Source organism: Amaranthus tricolor, chromosome 16 (assembly GCF_026212465.1).
Source record: "Amaranthus tricolor cultivar Red isolate AtriRed21 chromosome 16, ASM2621246v1, whole genome shotgun sequence".
Classification (NCBI taxonomy): Eukaryota; Viridiplantae; Streptophyta; class Magnoliopsida; order Caryophyllales; family Amaranthaceae; genus Amaranthus; species Amaranthus tricolor.
The window spans coordinates 6,690,589-6,710,850 of NC_080062.1; the positions used below are offsets into that span (position 1 = coordinate 6,690,589).

Genomic DNA, 20,262 nt, shown 5'->3' on the forward strand with positions numbered 1-20,262 from the left:
AAACTAACCATGGTTAGGTTAAATTCCAAATTTAACGGACATTTAACGGAAAATTCATCATTAAGGTCACGGTTGTAATTACCATATAATTGGGGGTACCACTGAAATGCAGTTCGGTACCATTGTAATTTTCAATAGTACAAGGGCACCATTGATAATTTCCCTTTATTTTTTAAAGGTTTGAACTTTGGGGTGCCTCCGCTTTTAAAGGTTCCTCCGGTTTTTGTAACCTAGAATATCAGGTTACCTTCTTCCCTTTGTTTTCTGCATCTGATTTTTGTACTCGGCCAAGTCTTCTTCATCCCTCAACAATGGCATCTTCACCATAAGGATGATATTTTCTTGTTTGATGATCTTAAAAAAACCCAATAAATAACAAATTATAAATCTTTAAAACAAATTCTTCAAAAACATGAAATTGCAACAACACCTACAAAAACAGGATGAATAAACAATCAGTAACATTAGCAAGCAACAGCAATTATGAGAAATAGACCTTTTGAAGCTCAAGATTATTCAAAATCAAAGAATAAGAACAGAAATTGAGCAAACCTGGGGAAAAGATGTGAGAACTTAAGAAAAACTCTGAAAATAAAAAACCTTAAATGGACTATAAAATCAGTAAAAACCCAATTCTAAAACAGAAATCTTCAAATCTTGAAGTTATAAAAGAGAGGAAAGAAAAGGAAAGAAAGATGACAAATAAATATCCAATTGAAGTTATAAAAGATAGGAAAGGAGAAAAAATAAAGATGATGAACAGACCATGGTAAAAAAAAACTTCATAAAAGAGCAATCTTCAAAATCTTTAAAATTAACAAATACGCACTTAAAGAAAGATGACAAACAAATACCCATTTGAAAAAAGATGGCAAACAATTAATATTTCAGAAAATAAAAATCTTCAAAATTAACAAATACTCAATAAAAATCTTCAAAACTACATTTACAGTGTCCTGGATTTCTTTGTTAGTTTCTTCAAATCCTTCTTCCTTGATTTCTTCTTCAAAGGAACGATAATTGAAGAAAGATGGCATCACTAGTACCTGGATTTCTTCGTTAGTTTCTTAAAATGGTGAAGAAATAGAAAGTTTAGGGATTGAAAAATGGTGAAGAAAGAAGGAGGGGATCACCAGTACAAGATGGAAGAAGAAAGAAGGGAAAAAAAGGATGAAAAATACCATTTCAACTGGTAAAAGGTAATCGAACCTTTAAAAGCGGAGGCACCCAAAGGTTCGAACCTAAAAAAAATAAATGAAAGTTCAAACCTTTAAAAGCAGAAGAGACAAAGTTCGTACCTTTGAAATCAAATTTTCCTTAAAAAAATTAATTGAAAAAGAGTTATGAAATTCTCGAGATTCCTATTTCCTGCATCCCACTGAATTTGCAACATTTTTTATTTTGGTCTGTTCCACTTAATTTGCATCATTTTTAATTTTAGACAATGGCTCACCGCCCACCACTTTCTTTTAATCTTATCTATACATTTTAACTCTATTTGAATTTCATCCACAGAATTCGTTCTCTTTCTTCATTTATTATCACTTTCTTAAAATTATTATCTTTCTCTTTGATGCAAATCAACGAAGAGATGTACATTTTGTAACATGTTCATTTGAACCCCTCACGAATCACAATAGAATAAATCTTACTTTCAAATCCTATTAAGATTGCTATATAGTATATTTCTCTTAAAAAGTTCTCATATAAATATGAAATTTAACAATTTCAATGGGATAGAAAAATAATTAGAAAAAATAAGTTCAAATCAATAAAATATAAATTCAGTCAAATAAAGTTAGAAATATTAGGTGATACTTGACTATGAGTTTTTATATTAAAAGGACAAAAAAATTAAATTAATAGAAAGGTAATCCTATAGTTATTAGCTTAAATATTCAAGTAAAACTAAATTTATAAATTTAAATATCAAATTTATGATTACTAATGGTTGCCAATGAATAATTTAAATTTTGTGTTAAATTTTTTATTTTTTAGAATTTATTTATTATATTTGATTGGCATTTTATTTAATTTTTTACTAATTGAAAAAACAAAAGGCTTGTTGATGAGGTAAAGGGTACCTAAAACAATTGACAATTACAACAAATCGGTAAAATTAAAGTTGCAAAAATTATACCAAATCGGTAAAATTGAAGTTGCAAAAATTATACCGAAACAAATTAATTCCCCAAATTAAGATTTATTATCGAATCAACACAATCAATTAGCAAACAATAAACCGCCAAAAATATAACGTCAAAGCAAGCAACAATCAAAACAAAAACACTTAAACATATTTTAGGTAAGCTGAAAAACCATACTTTCAACCAAAATTAAAAAGAAATTACCATATGTAACTCACATTAAATTTTGACTACTTAGAACACTATTTCTAAACTAAACTCAATTAATTTTACCAAACATCTCTAAAACCACCAACAAGCAAACAGCCTCAAATCCTTATGTTCTTGTACAATTATGTCTCTTTAAATTTGCTATTTATAGTAACATTGTCTAAGGGACAATATCACGTTCAGTATCAAAATGGACAAAAAGAGAAACTCAGCACAAATAGAATAAAGCTCACTTTCTCAAGACACTAAAGATCAATACAATCCGATACTCCTAAACCTTTTAAGATGAGTTTTTTTCTGCATTAGCCATCATGTCTACATTCTACATATATCCACAAAAGTTGATAAGACATAACAGCTACAACATTCTAAAATTAACACAATAGTTGAGCATTCTGACAATAGGAAAACTACCAATACCATTACTTGAGTCTACAATGCCTTCAGAAATTCAAGACAACAAAAAAACTGCTGAATTCAACAGCTTCAGCAAAGCAAAAACCACCGCACATACTTCTAATTCCGTCCACCATCTTCTCGGAGATATTTCCACCGCATGCAACCATAAGCTTTGCTAGTGTGGTGTACCTATCTTAGGACGGCACTGCAAAGAAAATTCGATTGATAATCAGATATATTCCATGAACCAATAAGTTATGAATCTTTATCTCATTGTGAAACATAAAACGTGTGGTCTTGCAGGGTAAACTACTATTTGCTTTAATGGTTTATCAAGAACTGCAAACCATTATTTGTTGTAGCAGTTTAAGATAGAATGCAATTCATGAAGCTAGTAATTCTAATACCAATGTGAGATTCTCAATTTATGAAACAAAACATTGAATTGCCTACCAACATGAGACTCTCAATTTATGAAGCAATACATTGTTTTGCTTTTATTGCCTAAGCGGGAGAACAAAATTAAGAGAACAAAAACAATGCTACTCACAAAATTCAGGATAGGAACTTGAGATACAAGGCAAAATGCTATGATTTGGATTATGGTTAGACTAAAGATAATGAGCAATAGAAAACACAAAGAAAAATCTGATACTATTAGTATCCCTTAGCAGGATGATAACTAAAGGTGGCTAAGAGGATTAAGATAGAAATGTAGAATGATATTTGTCAAGGGCTGAGGCGCATTACTCGGTGCTGGTAGTGGACAAGCGTTGATGATACGATCCAATTCCCATGTTGAAGGCTAATAAAAACCCTAGCCAACAGGTACGTACAGAAATATTCTTCCATATTCGGGAAAAATTATTTTCCTCTCCCCATTCTCCTGTGAATCATCACTACACTATTCCCTTGCACCACCACCACTCTTCTATACATCACTGCATTATCCCCTAGCAGCACCCAGTCACCCACCATATAAATTGATCCACAAGCAATAGCAAATAAAAAACAAGTGGAATGCTCCATAAAACACATCCACAAAACTATAAATATCCCAAGAGAAGAACAAAATAGTACACACATCTTCCCAACTATCAGACCAACAGTAGAACTTTTCAACCTCCAAGTGTCGAAAGGCATGCTAAACACAAATCAAAAACTAAAATCTAAACATCAAAATATAGAGGAACGAATCAAACCAAAAAACAAAAACCAAAATCAACATTAAAATAGAATCAATTGCCAAAACAAATCATCAAGTTCATATTAGTTGTTATGCATCTTGTTTAATTCAACGCTATCCAAAGCACACTCTGACCCTTAATATCTTTAACCCAAGTATCTTTAGTTTCGCATATATAATTTAAATTTTAAATTTAAAAAATTATAAATAGTTGATGTTTTAAAAATATGCATTGAAACAAATCAAACAAAATTCTACTTGACTACACAAAAAAAAAAGTAAATTGATCAATGAATAGTAGTTGCTATACAAGTGTAACTGACATGAACCATCAATAGTATGTAATAAGAACTCATGAAGTTCTATTATTATAAAATCTTATTTTCAGGATACCCAAATATACAGCTCAACGAACATGGAATCTGGCATACCCCTTCACAACACAAGTACATACAAGCATGGCAGACAATCAAGGAACAAACAAGATAAATGAATTGCAATGTGTACATTTTCAATAAACTAAAGCTTGTTTTTAACATGATAAGAAAAACAATCATGAAAAGACAACTGCAACTGGAAAGACAGGCTAAACAATTTCAGATAATGCATCATGGTTATCACAAATCCACTACAATGTCTCAGTCTTAATATACACATAACATAAGACATAACAGAGTTTGCGAACAGTTGCAAGAATCCACAAATAAAATGAAATAGAAAGGAAGTCATAAGCAGAATATCAGATAAAGTGCAATTTTAGTAAATCAAAGAAACATCTAGGTTTAATGAGGACATACTGTATGTGGAGGTGTCAATTTGCTCGGGAAGCTCTTTGATGTCCACCTCAAACCTCTCTTGGACCTGTAAAAAATCATTAAAGTATGACTTAGGCTAAACAAGGCAATATTTGTGCTTTGTCAGATTAATCTTCTTTAGATCCATACCCTTAACAATTACAATTTCATTTTATCTATCACTTAAAATATCTATACATCTCATTAGTTTTTAAATTACAGTGCAACGTTGCTTGTCAGCTCTGCAATAAATCCTAACTATACATGCCTGATGCTAATATTGAAAACTTATTACTTATGATATACAAAGAAATGTTCCCCTTTTTGTAACCTTAGCACTCCACAGTATAAACATCCAAATAAACTTATCAAAGCAAAATTCCAACCTGATTTAGAACATCAGAATCAGAAGCAGAGGCAACAAATGTAATGGCTAGCCCCTTAGTTCCAAACCTGCCAGCTCTGCCAACCTGCAGCAATACAAAGGAGCAATCAACAAGTGATAAGCAAACAGACATCAGATTTTTTGGGAGAAAAAGGACTGAAATAATTTCTCCAACCCGATGCAAGTATGTGTCTGCAGAGTCTGGCATGTCGTAATTAATAACTATATTAACTCTTTCAATGTCAATTCCTCGGCCTACTAAATCTGTTGCAACTAGGATTCTTTGCTTCCCATCTTTAAATCCCTTGTATCGAGCAAGCCTAAAAATTACAATGAAAAGAACCAGGCATTGACTATATCAGAGAAGAAACAGAGAACCATCAAGAACTACAGGAAAAAGTTATCTCACAACACAGATAAAATTAAACTCCTAAACAGTGGTGAAACAAGGAACCCATGACAAAAGGAAAATGATGTATCAACGGAAATAAGAAAAACAGCAAAAACAAAAAAAATCTTGGGTTGACTTATTCAGAACAAGGGGTGAAAATGGATTATAAGGATGAAATTACATCACCCAGAGGCAAGAACTTCAACTACATGGATTATAATACTTCCATCTGTATGAAGTGAACCAATTTGGGAGATATGACATACTAAGAAAAAATCAAAGCACTTGTCACATATATATATAGAGAGAGAGAGGCAGGATCAAGTGAAAACAATTAGGGTGTGTTTGGTTGGTTATTTTTATGGGTATGGAATGGTATGACAACCCATTCCAATGTTTGGTTATCTAATTTTACATTGGGATCTCATACCCAAAAGGGTTCTCATACCATTCTTTTCCCTAATATCCCATACCCTCCTAACCCCCAAAGTTTCAATATCCATTCCCCCCATATAAGAACCCTAATTCAAAATCCTTGTTTCACAGTTCTTTGCTGCTCTTCAATCTTCCTCTCCCGTTCTTCTCTGAAATTCTCCTTCAACCTTGTGGTTCTTCGCTGCTTCTGCTCCCGCTGATCTTCGCTGCTCCTCTGTACTCTGTTCTTCCTCCGTACGCTGAAATTCCAAAGTATGTACCTTTTTTCTAATTTGTTTTGAGGTATAACTTGTCTATGATTCTGGGTTTTTGCTATTTTATTGCTTTATGCATAAAATTGGCTAGAACCCTAATGTTTAATTTCTATTCTCATTCTGGGTTATGCAATTTGCGTTTTTTTTTTTTACCTTAAATTGTGTTCAATATAGGTGTGATTGTTTTGTGAATGGGAACTACATCCATGTTGATAAGCTTATTGGTAACGAGTTTTTATTGCCTTTGCATTTTCTAGGATTCTTGACCTGACCCAATCCAAGTTGTAAACGGGAAAAACTTCCTCCAAATTTGTACCGGAGTATGAGTTACCATAGCTCATAAGCATAGATAACAAAAGTTCTTCAATTATTTTTTATTTAATAGAAGTATGAAATTTGGAATTGGGTTTTCAATTATTCATCTCATAATTCATTAAAGTTTGATTCTTTACACATTGTTCTTTGTTTGTTTGACGTTTTTGGATTAATTTCAAGCAATTTGGAGTTGGGTTTGCTTGCTGAATTTTTTTGTACTGGAGATGGCTTTAGTTTATACTGGATGTACTGATTGATGATGCATACTGGATTTGGGTTTACACATATGTACTGGAGCATACTGGAGATTGCTGAATTATGAAATTGATGATGCTCAGTTTGTATTGGATTAATGCAAATGCTCATTTTGTTAACAATGTCAATTAGCCATAGTAATGATTGCTAGATTAATTTGATGATGCATATATACATTCACAAAAATGATTCCATCTCAATTAGCCATAGTAAGAAGAAGGAAGAAGAGACAAATTGAATTACTTGTACTTCTCATGGTTGTTAACAATGTCGTCACACTCATGTACTTGGTGATGTGTATGATGGGTGTAATTGTTTATGAAATTGAACGACCACGTTATAGCAAAAGTGAGAAGAAACACCTTAGACAAAAGCACTTGGATGCACTAATCAAGGATAGTGATATAGTCTACAAAAGTGAACTTCGTGTGAATAGAAAAACCTTTTATGTCCTTTGTGAGATGGTCCGAGATGTCGGTGGTTTAAATGGCACTCGAAATGTCTTTGGAGGAGATTGTAGCTATATTCTTGTACACGTTGGCACATCATTTGAAAAATAGGACAATTGGAAGTCATTTCTTTCGAAGTGGAGAAAGTGTTAGTAGAAACTTCCACCGATGTCTTCTTGCCGTGTTAAAACTACATACACACTTGCTAAAAAAGCCGACACCTATAACAGAAGATTGTGAAGTGGATAGATGGAAATGTTTTAAGGTAATAACATAATTTCATCTATATTATTTAAAAATCTATCCACTTTGTTTATTGTAAAACTTATCCCTCTTAACTTTTTTTTGTAGAATTGTTTAGGAGCCTTAGATGGCACTCATATTAGTGTTCATGTGCCAAGTGAGGATAGAGCAAGATATCGGACAAGGAAAGGTTCTATTGCTATGAATATGTTAGGTGTATGTAACCCTAATTTGGAGTTCATATATGTTCAACCTGGTTGGAAAGGATCCGCTCATGATGGTCGTGTCCTTCGAGATGCTATTACTAGGCCTAATGGTTTAAAAGTGCCGCAAGGTAATCATACTTAGATTTTAAATTTTATATTGTGGAGTCCAATAAGCAATGTCATGACCTATTTTTTTTTCCATATGTCAAGGTTCCTACTATTTGGTAGATGCAGGATACACGAATTGTGAAGGGTTTTTAGCACCATATAGAGGTCATCGATATCACCTTAAAGAGAGGGGGGACTGACAACCAATTAGTGCGGAAGAGTACTTCAACATGAAACATTCTAAGGCAAGGAATGTTATTGAGAGATGTTTTGGACTATTAAAAGGAAGGTGGGGTATTCTTAGGACCCCAACCTTCTTTCCAATACGTACTCATGGGCGTATAGTTCAAGCATGTGTACTATTACACAATCTTATTCGAAAACATATGCCAACAGATTACACAATGTATTGGGATTCCGATAGTGAAGAAGGTGAAAGTGATGATGAGGGCCTAGATGATGAAGTTGATTTGATTACTCAAATAGCTACTACGGATGCTTGGACTGCTTATCAGAATAACTTAGCACAAAATATGTTTAATAATTGGAGACTTAGGCATAGTAGCCAAACATAAATGTTTCTTTAGTTTATTTGGACTTATGTTTGGGTGTTCCTTTTTATGATGTAATCGAATTTTATGGTGTTGACATATTTTTTTATGGTGTAATTGGATTATTTAATTTATCTTGCAAATAAGAAAATAGTCTTATTTCGTAATCTTTTTTTTAATATATCATTGTTGTATAGGATGAATGTTGGTCAATTTGTTCAAAGTGGAAGAGGGAAAAATAAGCGATCATGGAATAAATCTGAGGAAGAGTGTTTGATTAATGGTTTGTTGGAGATGAGTGCTGATCCTTCATGGAAAGCTGATGGGAGTTTCAAAGGTGGTTTCAAGAATAAGTTAGAGGAGAAATTGAATGAGAAGTTTCCCGAGTGTGGGTTGAAAGCTATTCCCCATATTGAATCAAAAATCAAATGGTTTAAGGATAAATATAATGTGCTAACTGAAATGTTTTACACTTCTGGTTTTTCTTGGGATAATGAAAAGAATATGATTGTTTGTGAAAGGCAATCTTATGAAGAATTTTGTAAGGTACACAAATACTTTGACTTGTTTACAATTTGTTAGAAATTATAACATATTGTAAATGACGTATCTTTTTTTTATTCCAATTCTTGTTTAATTTCAGCAACACAGAAATGCTCAAGGATTATGGAATGTTCCTTTTCCATTTTATGATCAATTGTCAATTATCTTTGGTGCCGATTGAGCTACTGGAGTGCAATCTGAGACTTTTGTCAAAGCTGTTGAGAATCAAGAGAAAGAGACCATTGAACTGGATAAGGGTGATAGTGATGAAGACGATGAATTTGATGATAATGAGTCCGTCAACCAGTCAAAACAATCAACTCCAAGTGAACCTTCTTCAAAGAAAGGCAAAAAGGAAAAGGCTCCAAATGAACTAGCAAGGAAAAGGAAGAAGCCGGAGGTTGTGGCTCCAAATAAAAAAAAAATTGGTTAGTGAATTGCTTCGCATAGAAGGATTGACAAGATTTGAAATGCTGGAAGCTTCCAAGAGGTTGGCCTCTAATCCAAGTGAACTCTCACTCTTTTACCAATGCCCAGATGATGAGTGGAAGAAAGAGTTTATAATCAACCTCATTCATCCTAACTTGGATAAGTGATGTAATGAAAATGCTTAACTTATAAAATTATGTAGACTTTGTGTTTGGTTGTCAAAAACATATATTGGAATCTTTTTGTGTGGAGATGTATTGACACCATTTTGAGTGAAAATGTATTGAACTAGTATTTTTAATTAGTGGTAATTATCTATTTGCAACATAATATGTGTGTATGTATTTGTGTGTTTAATAAATGTATGTATGTATCTATATATATATATATATATATATATATATAAACTGGACAGAGAATCCATTCCATAATTGAACCAAACAGTGTGAATGGATTGAATATCTATTACAGGATTGAACCAAACAGTTTTAGTCTGGTATGGGGTTCTGAATCCATACCATCCTGGTATGGGGTTGCATACCATTCCATTCCTGCTCACTGAACCAAACGGACCCTTAAAGTGATGAAAACAATTAAAGTGGTGAAAATTGAAAACCAAACATAAATATACATGATGTGGCAAAAGGTGCACATACTTTCTTAAAACGTGCATAAATTTTTGTGAATGAAGAAGTTTGTGTTGTTTTACAAAAATGCCAACTAAATATGTATACCTTTTAAACAGGTATGTACACCTTTTAGCAAATGTTCAATTATTTACAAAATTGCCACCCGAATATGTGCATCTTTTAGATAATTTGTATACCTATTTCAGTTTTCACCACTTTAATTGATTTTAACGTGATCCAAAACCTACATATATATACACACACATACACACGAAAAGGCATCCTATTCTCTCCTTTTAGCTCATTATTGCCAAGACATTAGGATATAATTAAGAACTACTTTATAAAAACTACTTTATACCCTTAAATTTGCAACAATTACATTCTTTTATAACAAGTTTAGAGAGAAGAAAAACAAGATATCTTACATAAATAACTGCAATGTAGAGGGAGATGAGGGAGAACAAACGTGTAATGAAAATTGATGAGGATGTAGGTATACTTCCAAAAGAAAATGTAACAAATTAAGCAAGACTGACTAAATTAGTTTAAATTGTGTCAAATTCAGAACACGCATGAAGTAAACTCCTGGCCGACAAAATGGAGAAAAATAGAAGAAAAAATGCATCAGGTCACTTATTTACAATTAGACAGCAAGGACTGTAAAACACTATGAGGAATACGAAAAAAATGATGCACACTTAATTATTATGCACAAATACACATCAACTTCCTTTTCAACATTATCATTTTTGCAACAAAAAAAAACGAGTAATACAAAACACTATATGTGGAATACGAAAAAAAAAAAAAAAAAAAAAAGATACACTTAATTATCATGCTTAGAAACAATACAAATCAACTTCGTTTTCAACATTATTATTTTTGCAATAAATAAATAAAAATTAAAAATTAAAAAAAAAACTGAGTGTATAACAAGAATGGGATCAGTAAGAACAAAAATAGCATAGATAAGAATTTCTCAATAACCCAGCCATAAATATGTAAATATAAATAAGTAAACAAGAGTACAAAGGAGAGTTGCACCTATCTAAGATCCAACACGATATATAAAGTCAAGAACTAAAGTCTCATGCTATTTTAGACACAGTGAAGTAAAAGTCTCTGAAATAGACATTTAATTAGCAGCTATCTAAACAGTAGCAGGTAGTAGGCAGCTTTCAATCACAATAAGCAAATTGAAAATAATATGCAACGATTTCAATCACAATAAGCAAATTGAAAATAATGATTTCATCAAAAAACATCTTGCCACATAGCAGGAAAAAAACACCCAACAAATTACAAGACTGAGCAGAAAAACAGAAAATGGATGAAAACAAAAAAGAAGCACAAAGTAAATAAAACTTCAAGCTTTGAATACATGAAGAATGTTCAAAAGCACAAACCTCTCTTCTTGAGACATGCCAGAATGGATGCAGATTGAAGGGAAGTTGCACTCCACAAGAAGTTTGTTCAGCTCAGCAGCTCTACTCACACTCTTTACAAAGATGACAACTTGGTTAAAATCCAAAGCATCCAAAAGGTCATTCAGCTTGCGATTTTTCTCTAGCTCGGACAATTTGATGTAGTGCTACGGAGCAAACAAACATAGTTCAGAAACCCTAAGGCATGACAAGATTCATTCAAAGAAACCACACGATGATTCCCATACCTGGACAAGACCATGAAGGGTCAACTTGGCTTCATCATCAACATATATTTCCATCGGCTGTAAGGAAGAAATATCACAGTAAATCATATTAGAGGCATCCTCAATCGTAAGGAATCCATTATCAAGAAGGCTGAAGATCCCTCAAGTCCACAGATGTCTCCTCGAAGATACTTGATATAGCACATCACTTTACAACCACCCTCACTCACCAAATATGGTTCATAATACCTACATAGCTAAGCTTCCACAAAATTATGACACTTTAAACTTTGAGCCCAGACCCCAACCACTCGCAACCATTTCTCTCAGGTATGCCGATACTTTTAAACACTTTTATTCCCTCATGTTATCACAAAGAAAATTAAACTGGATATGATGAATAAACGATGTTGAACCACATCTCGTGCAACCATCGAATAAAACCTAACTTATACTCACACTAGCCTACCCAAATATAGATCACCATTAGGAAAGATGATGTGGAAAGTACACCATCGAGTGAGATGGCAATTTAGACAATAACATCTATACACCTAGGTAGATATCTTCTGCAGTAAGCTGGCATAATGGAAGACTTCAAATTCAATAAAAATTGGCCATGAGATTATTACATCTTGCATAAATTTTTTGCAAACAGGACGGATCGTTTTGCTGAGAGTGGCAGAGAACATCATCACTTGCTTGTCATGAGGTGTCATTTTGAAGATCTCTTGAACATCTCTTCTCATGTCTGTAAATTTAAAAGAACACCCAGTCAAAGTAAGTTGAAGGACGTAACTTCATAAAAAAAACTGTAAAAATCAGAAAAACCACAAGAAACATACCAAGGGACTCTAGCATTTTATCACATTCGTCAAGGATAAAATGACGAACATTCTTTAATGAGAGATCCTTGTCTCTAGCTAGTGAAAGTACTCTTCCAGGTGTACCCACAACAATGTGCGGGCATTCATTCTTCAGCAGGTCCTTGTGAACTTTGATGTTGACACCGCCATAGAACACAGCAACTTTAATGCCTGGCAAATATGTGCTAAACCTCTCGAATTCATGACAGATCTACAGCAATTAACATATGACAGATGATGTTATAGCTAGCTGTACACTATTTTCTCAGCAAAAAAAGCTAGCTGTACACTATTTTCTCAGCAAAAAAGCAGACTAAGGGAAGAGCATTATCACAAACCTGATACGCCAGCTCCCTGGTGTGACAAAGAACAAGTGCAGCAACTTGTCCCGCTACAGGATCAATCTGTTGTAAGGTTGACAGTACAAAAACAGCAGTCTTCCCCATACCAGATTTTGCTTGGCATATCACATCCATACCCAATATAGCTTGAGGAATGCACTCATGTTGCACTGAAGAAATACCAAAAAATTGATGCAAGGAACCCGCAGTAAGTAAAATATGACCTCCTGGTTCTTGTAATTGAAAGCTTTATAAGACCATTTTTTATCTTCAAGTTCAGTTGAAAAAGTGAATTACCTGGTAAGAAAACAAAGCTTTAGTAGAATTCCAATAGTACATATAAAAATGATAAGAAACAAAGGTGAGCATTATTGGCTCGAAATTGCAAAGGATCATCGAGCAAATCCTCAGTTAAGTTGAATAACTGTGCCATCTACCAACAGCTACAGCAAGAATTGCACCTCGAGACCAACATTCACAGCTACACCCGATTAAAATGAGTGCTTACAGTCAAAAGAAACCCTAATTAAACTATGGTACTAGAGTTGACGTGCTCAATCGTCACATAACAGATGCTAAAAATACACATAGTTGACCGAGCTAATAACATACATAGTTGATCATGTTAATGACATATCAATAACATCATCGAAGAAGTTCTACAAGCTAATGAACATGTACCCCGTTTCAAATACTTTTATATTTCTGTTTAAAATACTTAGTTCATCAACTGTAGGTGACTTGTATTAAAATTATATTTTCAATTCCAACAAATCCACAAAATGTTCAATTTATAATAGAACTCTTGCCTTCAGATGGATGCTCAAAACCAGAGTCAACAATTGCCCGCAAAAGTTCTGGCTTCAAAAGAAAGTCTCTAAATCCTGAACTGTAAATTCCAACGTAGCCCCTATAAAACAAGCACACAATGATCAAGAAACGAACATCAACATTCAAGAAGTACCAATTCTACAAAGTAATGTAAGCAATCAGTGAACTATATCTATACCAATTCAAGATATATCAACATCAACATTCAAGATGTATCAATTCTATATAGTGTAAGCTATCAGTAAATTACATCAACACAGGATAAAAGACATGTTCATTGATATTCTAACAGTAAATTGAAGTACACAAAATGAACAATACTTTTTGAGACAAATTTTTGTTTCAACCAAAGCCGGTTAATAAAGTTTTGGAATCACCTAAAAATTCTCATTCATTTGCTAATTCAACCACAAAAATTCATATTATTTAAACACTGTAACCACAAAAAAAAATCATAAACTCTAAGTTAAAACTTTGTCAAAACGACTAAATTTCATGAATTTCAGAAAAGCAACAATAGACAATGAAATCCACCCACAAAAACAAATTCGAATCTTCCAAACAAAAAAGGAAAGTTTTAACATTAAATAGAAATCAAATACAATTACTGAATTACATAAACATACACAACAAAAATTAAAAAAAGAGACGAACTTTTTTCCAGCTTCGCCATTGGTTTTGATTCCGGAATCTGGAACCTTCTCTTCTTCCTCATCGTAATCAAGAAGCTCCTCTTCGTAAGCTTCGTTTTCTCTGTTTTCTCCCATAGTTCTGTACAAAAAATACATATTAGCTTTTTCAGATTCAAATCCAAATTAGGGTTTTCAATCCCAAGAAAACAACTAGAACTGATTAAAACCAAAAAAAACAATCGAAATTAAAACAGCAGCAAAAAAAGATGAAAACCAACCTTCGAGTGAAGAATTCGACGAGCTAGGGTTAGGGTTTTATCAAAAGTCTGCAAAGGAAAATGTTAGACGAAAAAGGGGAAATAGTAGTAGAGATAAATGAGAGAAGGCAGCGAAAATAAAAACGAAGGGTTTAATATAAAGAGAATATGTGAAATTGACGGGTTTGAGCCCTTTGTGGCGGCAGGATTAATTTTCAAGATTTATACTAACACCTTCTCAGGGAGATACGACCTCAAAGTAACTTTTATTATTAGGCTATTTAATTTAAATATAAGACATGTCTTCTAGTGAAATCGTCTCGTATAAAAATTTGTGTTCAAGATTTTATGATTTTAAATGGGAATTAACGGTTGAGGTTGATTTGATTTTTTTTTGTAGTTAAGTGTGATTTTGATTGTGAGTTCAAACTTTATAAAATCTAATTATTACTATGTCCGTTCAATTATACTTTTATTATTTTTACTGTTAAAAATATTGAAGTATCATTATTCTTTTATCTTTAGGTTAATATCTAAAATTGACATTTTTAAATTAAATAATAAAGCTAATTATTAATGGATTGTGACATGAAGTTTTATATTGTAGCATGTGCATTTTAAGTTTTTGAGGAGGTGGATTCATCTGAGCGATCCACCTGTAAAGAAGCTCTTGTGGGATCTGAATCAACTTAGTGACTTATTGCTATGATTGATAAGATGGAGAGTTTACAGAAAAATAACACGTGATCACTTGTCAAACAATCACCTGACCAGAAAATTGCTACTTGTAAATGTCTCTTTAAGAAGAAAGAGGAAAAATCATCGCCTAAGGGTATCAGGTATAAGGCAAGACTAGTTGCAAGAGAGTTCATAGAACAATAAGGCGTAAACTATAATGAGATTTTCTCACTAGTGGTTCGACACACTTCCCTCTAGGTGTTACTTGCAATAGTTGCACGACAAGATTTAAGAACTTAAGCAACTAGATGTCAAGACTACTATCCTACATGAAGAGTTCGTATACAAACTATGGTTTTCAATTTTTCATTAGTCTAAAGAACCCTAGATTTTATCTTTTAACATTTTCAATTAATTTGTAATCAAGGTTATCTTCTGATTTTGATTCTTTCAAGTATTCTTTCTATTCTCTCACCATTTTGGGTTTATGTTCATCTCAACCTCCATTGTTGAGAGTTGAAGCTATTGCAATTTCTGGGTTTTATATCTTTGATTATCGATCACCTTCAAACTTTGTAGGTGTATTCCTTCTTGCTTTAATTACATTATTCCTTTGTTATTTTGCAATCTCATAATGGTTTGTGATGTTCACCATTATTGAGTTATACTATGTTTTTGCTTAATTTCAGTTGCTTGATCATCATGTTAGCATTTATTGTCATTGCTAGATATATTGATAGTATGAGTAGTAAGTAGTCTTTTAGGGTTAGGTTGACCCAATCTTTGCATATGGACTGATTTGGTAGTTAATAGTTGATGTTGATTTGATTGTGAACCCAAGAAGGGGGTTACTCTGTTTATTGTGTTAAGGTCACTTTGATCGCCTTCTAAACACCAATGAGAGTTGGGTTTCTAGGAGATCCGACCTCTCTCAATGATCGGAGTTGAGGGCAAGGGATCAACGAGAGTTGAACCTTGCACTCACCCTATAGATTGGGAGTTTCACCCTTCGCCTACGAGAGTAGGGAAGGATTGACGATTTGTTGGATATTTGTTGCCCATGGGAACGAGAGTGAGGGGAATAAGATTCTCGGATGTGATCCCAAGCCCGATCCAGGATCGGATTACACTTCGTATTTGAATTCACACCTTTACAATTAACCCAAAGTAGACCCTTAACTTGTCATATGAAGTCCATTGTATGTAAGTCAGCCCCTACCTCGGTGTTTTCTTTCTTTATTGTTTTTGTTAATTACAATCATAGTTTAACCATCATCTACCTATATCTTATGTTATCCCAGTACCTAAGAGGCCTTAAGTCTCGCATTCCACTCCTTATGTTCGACTCGTATGTACTACAACACCGTGCACTTGCGGTAACTCACTATTTGAGATAAATTTGTGTGAATAAGTTTTTGGCGCCGTTGCCGGGGAGTGAGATTTGTAAGACTTAAGTTGATTTTCATAGGTGTTGATTGTATATAAAAAAAAACAAAATACTTGTTTGCTTTAATGGCTAGCTTCACTTACCAATTTGAACATGAACCTTTTTGGAGGTATTGTTGGAGACTCGGTGACTTTCTCCCTTGTGACCATGGTATTGAAATGTGGGAGATGTGTAATTTGATGTATGAGGGCCTTAATGTTGAAAATAGGAATTTAGTAGAGTGTATGCATAATGGTGTGTTTTTCGCTCAACCAATTGAGCAAGCATGGGACTTCTTTGAATGGTTGTCCAAGGACACATATGAATTGGAAATGGCTACCATGAACACTCACTACTCTTCGCCCTCCCTTGACATACCTCAACCGACTTGCATTGACCATTTCAAGACTGAACACTCTTATTTGGCACGAAGGGTTGATGTTAATATAAACAATTTTAATAGGAGTCCTTATGAGAGTCTTGGCTTGGGGGGTGATCTAAATATAGGGAATGATGACTTAGTGTCCTTTCTTCCTTCTTTGTGCCCCTTGCCACTCATGGATTGTAGGCTAGACCCTAATGATACAATTTTAAATTCTATTAAGGGTCTTATTAAGAAGTGTAAGGCCATATCCCAAGACCTTAGTGAACTTTCTCTTTCTTATAACAATGAGCCTTGTGTGGATATGGTTTGTGATGGCTTGAATTTAGAGGAGGATTATATGTCATATGATAATGTTCTTTACTTTGATGAGTCTCTTTTGCATACACATGTTGCTTGTGAGTCTCATGTCATTACACAATGTGACCCTCCTATAGTTAAGTCTTGTGATGTTGAGCATTATTTTCATGAGTCCTCCCCCATCCCCATTTGTGAGTCTCATGTTTTTATGCCTCTTGAGCATGACTTTTCTATGCCATGTATGTTTGCACCACTTTGTTGTGAGACTCTTGATGAGGTGCCATGTGTGCCTCACATTAATGAGTCTCCTATGTTTGTGCATTCTAATCCTTTATACGAGCCTAGTGACCAAGAGACTAATGTCTACATTAATAATGTAACACCCCGGCCCAACGAACCACCGGTGACTATTCATGGAGACTGTAGACTAGCCCCACAAACCAACACAAGTCTTTTCAGCGCACTTTGACCTCACTCGTGCGCACCCGAGAAAACTTCCTAAGAGGTCACCCATCCTAAGATTGTTCCCCACCAAGCACGCTTAATTGTGGAGTTCTTAGCAAATGGGCGCCCATGAAATGAAGATGCACCTTGTTGATATGAGTAGTCTATCAATCCTTTTTCATGTTAAATATGGGGTATCACAAGTGATGAGTCTCAAGTACATGTTTTTTTTGCGTCTTCTGTTGAGTTCTACGCTATGTCTCTTGGTCACTTTGATGTGCTTCCCGCCACTCCTGCTCATGTTCATATTGATGATTTTATTGCCTTGCCATCGATTGGTCATGTTATGACTTACATTGACTTATGTCATGACATACCAACTGATTCCTATTCTTTTCCTTTTGTCGGCTTTTCCTTTGGCTTTTCATCATGTAATGATAAGCCACTTTTATGTGCCTTCTTGCTTTTGGCCTTCTTCTTTGCCTATTCTCTTCTAATCTACTATGTCTTGATCTCTGCTTTTACTGGGAGTGAGTTTGATAAACTCCTTCGGGGTTTAACTAGATATTTATTGAAAAAGGTCTAGCTAATGACCTTAAAGAAGCGCTTGTTAGAAGGCAACCCAACCAAATTTCATTTTCTAGTTTTCATGTTTTTGAGTTGTGTCTTTTTTTTTTTTGGAAGGCTTGGTTACTTGGATTGTTATGACATGGTTTGATATTTTTTTTAACCTACCCACCCACCCTTTAGAGGGTCTTTTATATCCTTATTGGCTTGGGTGTGCCACCCCTTCCTTTTGCACCTTCTTTCGAATCGTTAAGCATTCGGGACGATGCTTGGTCTTGCTTGGGGGAGAATGCACTTTCTCTTTTGTGCATATTTATCGTGTTTGTTTATTTTTCTTATTTTATGTCTTTTGCTATTACTCTTGCTCTTATTTATGCATGCTCCTTCTTATTTATGCCCTTCTCGAATGCGATTTGATAATGGTAATATGCTTGCATTAGTTGGCTTTGTTTATGCATTTTGCTTTTTAAACCCCTGACCTTGGTTTTGTTTGAGTGTGAGAGCATGGATGTCACTCTTTGACTTGCAGTTCCATTCCTTTGATTTGGCACAAGTAGGATTCTAGGTGACCCTCTTTAGGCAACGCGAAGCGCACTTGGGTTAGTGGCGCAGCCATTGATGCTGAGCAAACACAAATGACCTGTTTGTGAGGTTTGATTGAGCCTTCTCTATATGATACATGCTTATTTTTGAGATGTTTGATGTGTAGCGCACTAGGCATGACTTGAGGGACTTGGGCATTGTATGGATCTAGTTGCTAGTTTGGATCACGCCTATTCCCTTTCTTTCTTACTCCCATATTAGCCAACATTATACCCCACTTTCTTTCATATCTCGTTTGAACCTTCCACTTTCCTTCTTACTCCTCTATTTTCACACTTTTCTTCACCTTCACCCTACCCCTTTTGTAGCATACTAGTTGGTTTGGTTGATGGTATGTTAATGGTTGGTTTATCACACTTGGCATAGGTCTTTAGCTTATCTTTGATTTTTGAGTTTTTCTTGAGGTCATCACTTGTATATATCATGGTGATATTTCAACTTTAGATATGGTTGTATATATTAGTTGGTATTGTATTGCTCTAAGAGCCCTTTGGTTTCTCTACCCGCTTTTGGTAGCGTTGTGTTTGTTTTTATATTATTTGAAAAAAAAATGAAAAACAAATAAAAAAAGAAAAAGAAAAATAAAGGTCAAAAGTTTGTATAGAAAATTATTAGTAGTTAATAAATGCCAAGTTTTGTGAAATCATAGGTCATTTTGGTTTGTTTTGGGTTAACTAGCTAGTTATGCTACCCCATTTTGTAAGCTTAGCCTTCCTTACCCTTCCTCTGTTTCACCACACTTTAGCCTTTATCATTTCACATCTTTTCGGTTGGTCCATCTACATCTAATGAAGCCCAAGCTTTTGAGTCCCCGAGTACCGAGGTACGAAACACAAATACATCTTTGTGTTAGAGGCTCACATTACATTGAGCCATAGGTTGAGCAAGAGTGATGCCTAAACACATTTGAGTGTGGTTGTCATTTGGATTGCATATACCTATAGTGAGGTTTGCTTGCATCTTTGTGATTGGCTTGGGAGCTTTGGCTCAGTTTGGTTGTTTGGTGTGTCTTGTGTGGGCCATTTAGAGACTAGCTCGGGAGCCTCGGGTTGTCACTTCAAGTTAATAGAGCCATGAGCCCAACTGCTCAAGAGTGTATTCGTGTCTTCTTGTACTTTCTATGACTATGGTTGGGTTTTTGATGTTCATTTTTGTAAAGCCAACTTATCAATGCAAGCGTGTTCATCATTTATGCCATAAGGATGCTTATTACATGCGTGTGTTGTGATTTTGCGAGATTTCTTGATTGCTTTAATGCTCATCTTGCTTGAGGACAAGCAAGGGCTTACTTGGGGGGAGTTGATAACTCTTCATTTTACCCTTGTTTTATGCTTATTTAGTTTACATTCTCA

The 20,262-nt window shown here is 34.3% G+C and overlaps 1 protein-coding gene across 1 annotated transcript; it reads right to left on the bottom strand.

Annotated features, from left to right (window-relative positions):
- Positions 1-2,609: 2,609 nt before the first annotated feature.
- On the bottom strand, positions 2,610-14,689 carry LOC130803233 (DEAD-box ATP-dependent RNA helicase 15). Its single transcript, XM_057667409.1, has 12 exons — positions 14,532-14,689; positions 14,276-14,392; positions 13,600-13,700; positions 12,788-12,960; positions 12,429-12,660; positions 12,216-12,334; positions 11,605-11,661; positions 11,339-11,523; positions 5,297-5,441; positions 5,123-5,206; positions 4,740-4,803; positions 2,610-2,961 (listed from the first exon to the last, which is right to left on the bottom strand). The coding sequence occupies exons 2-12, from the start codon at positions 14,386-14,388 to the stop codon at positions 2,951-2,953; spliced, it is 1,284 nt and encodes a 427-aa protein (XP_057523392.1). The 5' UTR covers positions 14,389-14,392; positions 14,532-14,689; the 3' UTR covers positions 2,610-2,950.
- Positions 14,690-20,262: the final 5,573 nt, after the last annotated feature.